General features: G+C 46.3%; 1 protein-coding gene across 1 annotated transcript; it reads left to right on the forward strand.

Annotated features, from left to right (window-relative positions):
* Positions 1-5,295: 5,295 nt before the first annotated feature.
* On the forward strand, positions 5,296-9,343 carry LOC119932896 (E3 ubiquitin-protein ligase TRIM11-like). The gene is made up of 5 exons (XM_038752023.1): positions 5,296-5,742; positions 7,097-7,327; positions 7,679-7,701; positions 7,783-7,883; positions 8,829-9,343. Exons 1-5 carry the CDS (start codon positions 5,296-5,298, stop codon positions 9,341-9,343), a joined length of 1,317 nt encoding a protein of 438 aa, XP_038607951.1.
* Positions 9,344-10,877: the final 1,534 nt, after the last annotated feature.

Below are 10,877 nucleotides of genomic sequence, written 5' to 3' on the forward strand. Positions count from 1 at the left end.
CCTGCCCTACCTCCTTCCCCTCCCCACAGCACCTGTATATATGTTTGTACAGATTTATTACTGTATTTATTTTACTTGTACATATTTACTATTCTATTTATTTTAATGACGTGCATTTAGCTTTAATTCTATTTGTTCTGACGACTTGACACCTGTCTACTTGTTTCGTTTTGTTGCCTGTCTCCCCCTTCTAGACTTTGAGCCCGTTGTTGGGTAGGACCGTCTCTATATGTCGCCGACTTGTACTTCCCAAGCACTTAGTACAGTGCTCTGTGCACAGTAAGCGCTCAATAAATACAATTGAATGAATAAAGAACGGGCCTGGAAGTCAGATGACCTGGGTTCTAATTCCGGATCTGCCACATGTCTGTGTGACCTTGGGCAAGTCACTTAACTTCTCTGGGCCTCAGTTACCTCATCTGTCAAATGGGGATTAAGAGTGTGAGCCCCATGTGAGACAAGGACCGTATCCAACATGATTAAAACTTGGATCTACCCCAGCGCTTAGAACAGTGTTTGGCATATAGTAAGCATTTAATAGGTACCATAATTATTATTGTCAGTAAGGGAATGATCCACCCACTCTCACTGTTTAATCCCAGCCCCGCCTGTTCATCCACTGTGTGACCTCAGACAAACCCCTTAACTTCTCTGTGCCTTTAGTTTCCACATCTGTAAAATGGGGATGAAGGCTGTGAGTCCCAAGTGGGACAGAGACTCTGTCCAACCTAATTAGCTTGTATCTACAGCAGCGCTTAGAACAGTGCTTGATGCATAGTAAGCGCTTAACAAATATCACTATTATTATTATCATTACAGCAGCGTGGCTCAGTGGAAAGAGCCCGGGCTTTGGAGTCAGAGGTCACGAATTCAAATCCCGGCTCTGCCATTGTCAGCTGTGTGACTTTGGGCAGTCACTTGACTTCTCTGGGCCTCAGGTCCCTCATCTGTAAAATGGGGGTGAAGACTGTGAGCCCCCCGTGGGACAACCTGATCACCCTGTAACCTCCCCAGCGCTTAGAACAGTGCTTTGCACATAGTAAGCACTTAATAAATGCCATTATTACTATTATTACTATTATTATTATTATTATTATTATTATTATTACAGCTCCAGCAGTCCGAGTGGTGGCAGACATGTAGGGGACTCAATCAATCATATTTATTGAGCGCTTACTATGTGAATAGCACTCTACTAAGTGATTTAACAGACTCATTCCCTGCCCACAACGAGCTGCAGTGAGGAATCCTGTTGTCTGGTGGTTCATTCATTCACTGAGCGCTTACTATGTGCAGAGCACAGTAAGCTTTTGGGAGAGTCCAGTACAACAATAAACAGACACCTTCCCTGCCCACAACGAGTTTACAGTCTTGAGGGCAGGGGGTGGGGGGAGACACATCAATACAAATACATAAATTATATGTATGTGCGTAAATGTTGTGGGGCTGGGAATGGGGAAGAACAAAGGAAACAAGTTTGAAGCAGAAACAGAAGAAGCAGAGAAGCAGCGTGGCTCAGTGGAAAGAGCCCGGGCTTTGGAGTCAGAGGTCATGGGTTCAAATCCTGGCTCTGCCACTTGTCTGCTGTGTGACTTTGGGCAAGTCACTTAACTTCTCCGGGCCTCAGTTCCCTCATCTGGAAAATGGGGATTAAGACTGTGAGCCCCCCGTGGGACAACCTCACCTTGTAACTTCCCCAGCGCTTAGAACAGTGCTTTGCACATAGTAAGCGCTTAATAAATGCTATAATTAAGTCAGGACGACAAAGAAGGGAGTGGAGAAGAGGAAAGGAGGGCTTAGGGAAGGCCTCTTCGAGGAGATGGGCCTTCAGTAAGGCTTTGAAGGGGGAAGAGGGAATAATTGTCTGGCGGATTTGAGGAGGGAGGACGTCCCAGGGGTTGGGGGAGAAGGAGAAGACGTTTGGGAGAGATGGAGGAGTCATTCATTCATTCAATCGTATTTATTGAGCGCTTACTGTGTGCAGAGCACTGTACTAAGCGCTTGAATCGTGGGACAGCAGGAGTCAGAAGGACCCCTTCCGTGATCGGGAGGCATTTTCACCCGAAAACAGTGGCCAAGCACTGTTCTAAGCACTGGGGTGGATATAAATTGATCAGGTTGGACACAGTCCCTGTTCCACATGGGGCTCACACTCTTAATCCTCATTTTACAGATGAGGGAATGGAGGCCCAGAGAAGTTAAGATACTTGCCCAAGATCACACAGCAGATATGTGCCAAAGTCAGGAGTGCCCACACTCCATCCACTAAGCCATGCTGGTGAGACCATCCCGGGGAGAGACAGAGGAAGATGACTGGATAAGTTAGGGAATATGTAAATGGGAACACTGAAAAAAGCCCACATTTTAGCCAAGAAATAATGTTTCTGGGCAAAGGTAAGGAAAGGGAAAAATCAAGGAGCTACAGAAGATGAAGCAGCTTCTCTAGGTGGAGAAACGGAAAAGGTTGGAATGTTTTTACTGGAAAGAAAAAGGCTGAGAACAGGGTGAGAAAAGGGTGGGAACAGGATGACCACAGATATCTCCCAAACAAAGGACAAGAAGGAAAACACTGGAGCTTGAAGATAATTTGTAAACAAAAGGAAACCCCTCTTTGCCCAACCGTTGTTAAACAAACGGTATTAATCTTTACTGGAAGTTGTCTTTGGCTGACTCAAAAAGAGTTTCATGGATAAAATATTCCATGGATAAAATAAGATATTCATGTATAAAAAAATCGTAATGGGTTGCTAAAGGCAATACATTAGGGGTGTTATAACCCTAAGCATTAGAATGAATATTCAGGAAAGCAACAAAGCAACCTGTTGTCATGAAGATAAGAACTCTAGGCTGATCTGCCGTAGTGCTGGTATTGCTTTTTTTTTTTTAGAATTTGGCATAGTGGATAGAGCACGATCCTGGGAATCAGCTGGTCATGGGTTCTAATTCCAGCTCCACCACTTGTCTGCCGGGTGAACTTGGACAAGTCACTTCACTTCTCTGGACTTCAGTTACCTCATTTGTAAAATGAAGACTGAGACTGTGAGCCGCTCCACGTGGGACAGGAACCGTGTCCAACCCGATTTGCTTGTACCCACCCCAGCGCTTAGTACAGTGCTGGGTACATAGAAAGCGCTTAGCAAATATCATAATTATGATTGCTATAATTATGAAGTTACACTTGACAATTCCCAAGAAAGACCTCGTTAGTGTGATTTGCATAAGGGATGTTTGGTTGGCTTATGAATTAATTAATTAATTAATGATGGCATTTAATAAGCGCTTACTATGTGCAAAGCACTGTTCTAAGCGCTGGGGAGGTTACAGGGTGATCGGGTTGTCCCACGGGGGGCCCGCAGTCTTCATCCCCATTTGAGAGATGAGGGAACTGAGGCCCAGAGAAGTGAAGTGACTCACCCAAAGTCGCACAGCTGACAATTGGCAGAGCCGGGATTTGAACCCATGACCTCTGACTCCAAAGCCCGTGCACTTTCCATTGAGCCACGCTGCTTGTACCCACCCCAGCGCTTAGTACAGTGCTGGGCACATAGTAAGCGCTTAACAGATATCATAATTATGATTGTTATAATTAGGAAGTTACACTTGAGAATTCCCAAGAAAGACCTCGCTAGTGTGATTTGCACAAGGGGTGTTTTGTTGGTTGATGAATTCGTCTGGGCATCCTGTCAGTTGTACCAATCCTGAAGCGAAGGGGTTTAATTTGTACTTCCCAAGCGCTTAGTACAGTGCTCTGCACATAGTAAGTGCTCAATAAATATGATTGATTAATTGATTGATTGATTGATTAAACTCGATCCGACATAACCCTCTGTCCCACCTGCCAGTCTTGTGACATAATCTGACCCTGGCCTGATGACCACCTCCGACCCACAGCCCTGCTGGTCTCGGGGGGTGAGGGGGGCGGTTGGGGGGCTGGGGGTGTCGCCTGTGCCTTGGACGTCTTCTGGTAATCAGGTTGTCCCACGAGGTGCTCCCAGCCATTCATTCATTCATTCATTCAATCGTATTTATTGAGCGCTTTCTGTGTGCAGAGCACTGTACTAAGCGCTTGGGAAGCACAAGCTGGCAACATAAATCAATCAATCAACCAATCGCATTTATTGAGCACTTACTGTGTGCAGAGCACTGTACTAAGCGCTTGGGAAGTACAAGTTGGCAACATATAGAGACAGTCCCTACCCAACATGGGCTCACAGTCTAAAAGGGGGAGACAGAGAACAAAACCAAACATACTAACAAAATAAAATAAATAGAATAGATATGTACAAGTAAAACAAATAAATAGAATAATGCTTATCAAAGTATCTTCCAGAGAGCTGACCAATCATTCATTCATTCAACCGATGGTATTTATTGAGTGCTTACTATCTGCAGAGCATTGTACTAAGCAATTGGGAGAGTCCAATAGACAAAAGAGTTAGAAGGCATATTACCTGCCCACACAAGCTTACAATTTAGAGGGAGCACGGTCCCTACCCAACAGCGGGCTCACAGTCTAGAAGGGGGAGACAGACAACAAAACAAACCAAGTAGAAAGGTGTCAATACCATAAGAATAAATAGAACAGTTTCAAAAGGCTGAAGAATAATGATAACTATAATAATATTATTTTATCAATATTACTATTATGGTATTTGTGAAGGGCTTACTACAAGCCAAGCACTGCACTAAGCAGTGGGATAGGTTCAAAATAATCAGATCTTATTATAGTCTTAACCCCCATTCTACAGATGCACATTTTAACTGAGGCAAAGAGAATAATAATAATAATAATGACATTGGTTAGGCGCTTACTACGTGCAAAGCAACTGTTTTAAGCGCTGGGGAGGCTACAAGGTGATCAGGTTGTCCCATGTGGAGCTCACAGTTTTAATTTCCATTTACAGATGCGGTAACTGAGGCACAGAGAAGTTAAGTGATTTGCTCGGGATTAAAACCCACCACCTCTGCCAATAAGCGCTCAATGAATGAAAGTGTAAACGGGGAATTAACGCGGCTCCCTGACATGTGAACCTCCCCTTCTCCCGGAACGTGTCCACGCCGGGGCAGGTGTGAACTCACCCGGAGAGAGGGGGCTTAGGTCCCCCAGAAGTACTTAAGCCACCGAGAGAGACTGACTCAAAAAGGAGATTCCCGAGAGAGAGGAGGATCAGAGCAGCGAGGCTCTCCTGGGTGGCGAGAAGAGCGTTTAAACTGCGACTCAACTGTGGGACTGGAGTGGAGAGAATCCCAGGCCTCGAAGGGATCCAGGAGGATTGTCCTTCCTGATATTTAACAATGGATGTGAGCCAGAGTTTGCGGGAGGAGCTGACCTGTGCCGTCTGCCTGAGCTATTTCACCGAGCCGGTGACCATCGACTGCGGACACAGTTTCTGTCGGAGCTGCCTGGACGGCACCTGGGGTCAGTTGAGGAACTCTCCCCTCACTTGCCCCGAGTGCCGCGGGCATGTCGAGCCCCGAGATTTCCAGCCCAACGTGCGGCTGGGGAAGCTGGCAGCCATCGCCCGCAAGGCCGGGCCTCGCTCGCTGCTAGGCCGCAGCAGGCCGGGGGACGAGGACCGGGACCTGGAGGAAGGGAGGAGGGGACTATGTGAGAGACACCAGCGGGCCCTGAAGCTGTTCTGCCAGGAGGACGAGAAACCGTTGTGCGTGGCCTGCCTGGGGGAAGGCCAGCACGGCCCTCACTCCGTCAGCCCCCTCCAAGAAGCCGTGGAAGATTGCAAGGTGAGGCGGCCGGTCAGAAATCTTGGGTCCCAACAAAATGACCTCCGTGTTGGTCTTGCAAAGCTGTGTGACTTTGGGCAAGTCACTTCTCTGGACCTCGGTTATCTGTGAGCCCCAAGTGGGACAACCTGTTAACCTTGTATCTATTCCAGGGCTTAATAATGCCATTTATTAAGCGCTTACTCTGTGCAAAGCACTGTTCTAAGCGCTGGGGAGTTTACAAGGTGATCAGGTTGTCCCATGTGGGGCTCACAGCTTAATCCCCATTTTACAGATGAGGTAACTGAGGCCCAGAGAAGTTAAGTGACTTGCCCATAGTCACACAGCTGACAAGTGGCGGAGCCGGGATTTGAACCCATGACCTCTGACTCCAAAGCCCGGGGTCTTTCCACTGAGCCACGCAGCGCTTAGAACAGTGCTTGTAAGTGCTTAACAAATACCATTATTATTTTTATTACTGCAGGTGAAGATCGAAGAGACCCTGGCGAAGCTATGGAAGGAGCTGGAAAAGGCTCAGCAATTTCTGGCTTCGATGAAGAGCAAAACTGCGACATGCAAAGTAAGTGATTTCCTCACCCTCCCGCGCTTTTGACCTTATTCATTCATTCATTCAGTCGTATTTATTGAGCGCTTACTGCGTGCAGAGCACTGGACTAAGCGCATGTTTGGTTTAGGGGTGCAGTTGGTAGCGATGGGACAGAATAACTCTGTGCCCTTCCCTCCTCACCTTAGCAACAAGGGGTTGTTTTGCAGGAAACTGTTGAGGGTTTTTTTTTGTATTTGGAAATTTCAGATTTTGCATTTTGTATTTTGTATTTGTCGTACTTGGAAAGTACAAACCTGTCTAGGCTATAACCTGGTATAACCTGGTATAACCTGCATATATGTATATATGGTTGTACATATTTATTACTCTATTTATTTATTTATTTATTTATTTTACTTGTACATTTCTACCCTATTTATTTTATTTTGTTGGTATGTTTGGTTCTGTTCTCTGTCTCCCGCTTTTAGACTGTGAGCCCACTGTTGGGTAGGGACTGTCTCTATGTGTTGCCAATTTGTACTTCCCAAGCGCTTAGTACAGTGCTCTGTACACAGTAAGCGCTCAATAAATACAATTGATTGATTGATTGATTGATGATTGGTGGTGAGCAGGAAAGGCTGGTTAACATATCGGTACCAATATTTGTGGTACCCCCCCAGCGCTTAGAACAGTGCTTTGCACATAGTAAGCGCTTAACAAATGCCATTATTATCATTACCAACTCGTATTGTAGTCGCCCAAGAACCTAGTGCAGTGCTCTAGGAAGCGCTCAGTCAATACCATTCTGCCCATTCTGTATCTCTGTAGAGGAGGGTGGAGCATAGAAGACAAGGCATCGTGGACGAATTTGAGAAGATACGGGGCTTCCTGCAAGTGGAGGAGGAGCGGCAGCTTCAGAGACTGGCTTCGGAGGAGGAGACGCTTCTGCAGAAATTCGCGGAGAATGAGAGACAAGTAGCTCAGCAGAGCTACGCCCTGAGAAAGATGATCGGAGAACTGGAGGAGGAGTTCGAAAAACCCGACCTGGAGCTGCTGCAGGTGAGGCTGGGGGAAAACGGAGCTCGGGGGAAAATCTGGGAGGAAAGGGAGGAGATGGGTTATCATCCTGGCTCTGCCACTTTGTTGTGTGACCTTTGGCAAGTCCTCCTCCCAGTTACCTCATCGGGAAAATGGGGATTAAAACTCCAAGCCCCATAAGGGATGTGGACTGTGCCCACTCTGATTATCTTAAGTATACCCAGCGCTAAGGACAGTGCCTAGCGTTTAACGAATATCATTTTTTTTAAAAAAAGCAAATTTGAGGTCGGAGCTTGGGAAGGGTGGAGGATTAAATGTATGTGTGTGTGTGCAGAACCATCTCTTATTTTCTCTCTCTTTCTCTCTCCGCAGGGCGCAAAGACCCTTCTGAGAAGGTACGTATCCGATCCGGATTCTGGAGGGGCGGAGAGCACTGAGCAGGGCAGGCCTGTGACGAGAATCGTTCCTCTTCTCAGGTCTGAAGAAACGGAGCTGCGGTTACCCCAGGACACGTCCGGGGAGGTGACCACTCTAGTCCAAGTCCCCGGGATGAGAGAGATGCTAAAACAATTCCAAGGTGAGTGTGATTTGGCTATGATTTGAAGCTGTTGTTTCAGGGAAGTACCCCGCTACCTCCCAATACAGGAACAATGGATTTTACTCTAGGCTGTGGGCACGGAATCTGTCTGTTCATGGTTATATTGTACCAAGAGATTGGTACAGTACTTTGCACGCAGTAAGTGCTCAATAAATGCGATTGAATTTATTCCATGATGTATCGAATGAATGGGAGAGAGGAGTCAATCGTTTTACTGAGCGCTGACTGTGTGCAGAGCACTGTACTAAGTGTTTGGAAGGGTACGATGCAATAGTAAACAGTGGAAGGAGCCCGGGTTTTGGAGTCAGAGGTCATGGGTTCAAATCCCGGCTCTGCCAACTGTCAGCTGTGTGACTTTAGGCAAGTCACTTAACTTCTCTGGGCCTCAGTTACCTCATCTGTATAAAGGGGATTTTTAAGAAACTGTGAGCCTCCCGTGGGACAACCTGATCACTTTGTAATCTCCCCAGCGCTTAGAACAGAGCTTTGCACATAGTAAGCGCTTAACAAGTACCATTAAAAAAAAACTTGCAGTCCAGAGTCGGGGAGAATGACGCCGAGGCTTGTGAGACAGGAAGGATAGTAGTAGGAAAGTGAGGGTGAAAAGATAAAAAGTTTTGCTTTGGAATATTAAGTTTGAGGTGATGGGATACTTGATCACCAACCCCTCTTGATTCCCTTTTAATAATAATAGTAATTATGATATTTGTTAAGCGCTTATTCTGTACCCTCTTCTAAGCGCTGGGATAGTTACAAGGTTGCCCCACGTGGGGTTCCCAGTCTTAATCCCCATTTTACAGATAAAGTAGCTGAGGCCCAGAGAATCAAGGTGACACAGCAGACGGGATTAGAACCCACGTCCTTTGTCTCCCAAGTAAGTCACGCTGCTTCTCTATGCAACTGCCTTGTCGTTTTCCCCCACAGTGGCCGTGACTCTGGACGAAGATACGGCGCATCCCAGCCTGGTCCTGTCCGAGGAGAGGCACCGAGTGAACTACGCTCCCCAGCAGCGAGACCTGCCGGACAATCCCCAGCGCTTTGACACCTGTCCTTTCGTGCTGGGCGTTCAACGTTTCACCAAGGGGAAGCACTTCTGGGAAATGAACGTGGAATTCACCCACGGTTGCGTGCTGGGCGTCTGTCTAGAGACCTCCCAGAGAAAGGGGCAGATGCAGCTGAACGCTGAAGACGGATTTTGGATCCTCCAGAGGCCTAAAAACCACCAGCCTGTTTTGCCGAAACACTCCCAGAGACGGGTGGGGATCTATCTAGATTATGAAGGCAGAAAGGTGTCGTTCTACGACGTGGTCTGCAACGCTCACTTGTACACCTACAAAGACTGCGCGTTCTCCGGGCCTCTGCGGCCTATTTTCGCCCCTTGTCTCCAGATGGAAGAGGAGATCACGGGGGCTATTGTCATTTTACCGGAGACAAGGTGACTGGATTCAGAGGGATGCTAACCCTGAATTCAGAGGACAGCATCCTGGTGCTATCAGTGAGAGGGGAAGGGAGGACGGCCTTTAGGACTAACTAACTCAGGGTCATCGAATTCGCTCTTGTCATTTGTTTGACAAATTGACAAACAAATTTGACATTTGTTTTTGGTAGGTGGGTGATGATGGGGAAAGCAAACATGGACGAGGGCGGGGAGGGTGGAAGCCATTTCGTACAGTGGTCGAAGCTTGGTTTTCCTGGAATTCCCTCCTCTCCAGACATCTGTTGATGTCCCAAGTGGGTGAGGGCGAAGAGGGCGCGTTTTACTTTCTACCATGTCCACCTGGACCTGGATGAGGTAGGGGAGGAGGCTGAAAGCCATTTTGCATGGGGGCATGGTAAAACTCTAATCCTGGGGATATGGACTTTGGACCGGGAGGTTGTATTGTTTTATTCTTAGTCAATAAAGGTAATCCACTAAAAAAATCCAAGTTTGTTTGCCTTTTCTCTTCCCGAGGTGCTGGAATCATTCCCAGCAAAGTCATAGTAGAGAAGCAGCATGGAAATCAGAAGTCCTGGGTTCTGATCCTGCCAATTGGGCAGGTCACTTCTCTTCTCTGTGCCTCAAGTTATCTCATCTGTGAAATGGGGAACAATTATGTAGGACTGTGTCCAACCTGAATAGCTTGGTTTTACCCCAATACGTGCTTAACAAATGCCATTAAATAATTCCCACACCCCACAGCACTGCCTCAAACTAACAGCTTCCCTTATCCCTTTCAGGGTTTTATTCCTATCTTTAGGATCTATCGGTTCTTCTACCTGAAATATTCACCCTCTTACCTTTTTCTCCCTACTCTCCATGGTTTTAAACTGGTTTTAGCTCTACCTGTCTTCCTTTAAAGACAAACTCCTTGGGGGCAGGAATAGTATTGCCCTTTCCCAAGTGCTTAGTACAGTACAATGAACATTAAGCAAAGAGTATAATAATAATAATGGCATTTGTTAAGCGCTTACTATGTGCCAAGCACTGTTCTAAACGCTGGGGGGGGGGGTACCATAAATATTGGTACTGATATGTTAACCAGCCTTTCTTGAAAACAGTTCCAGTTCAGCTCTATGGAAAATACTTGGGCTACAAATTGGAAAACGCAAATAGTCCCTGCCCTCAAGGAGCTTGACATCTTGTTAGTTAATCATCATCATGGTTTTATCTGCAGGAAATAGAGTGCGGTATGAAATTTAATGCTTTAATAGAAGAGCCTTAACTTGTCGAGTTATAGCCAGTGGTAAGTGGAGTCATAACCCTTTCTTTAGGGTTGAAAGCATAGCTCCAGGTTTTATTTTTTTAGAATTGCCACTCTCCTTATAGTAAGGGATTTAATCAAACAGGTTTAGGATTGAACATTACAGCTACCTCTAGGAATTCTTCAGAAATGCAATTTTATGTTTATTTTATAACTAGGGGAGATGATTCTTGGGACTAGAATGCACTAACCACTTTTAATCTGGCTCCAGTAAGTATGTATTCCATTCTTT

This window comes from Tachyglossus aculeatus, chromosome 10, assembly GCF_015852505.1.
Source record: "Tachyglossus aculeatus isolate mTacAcu1 chromosome 10, mTacAcu1.pri, whole genome shotgun sequence".
Classification (NCBI taxonomy): Eukaryota; Metazoa; Chordata; class Mammalia; order Monotremata; family Tachyglossidae; genus Tachyglossus; species Tachyglossus aculeatus.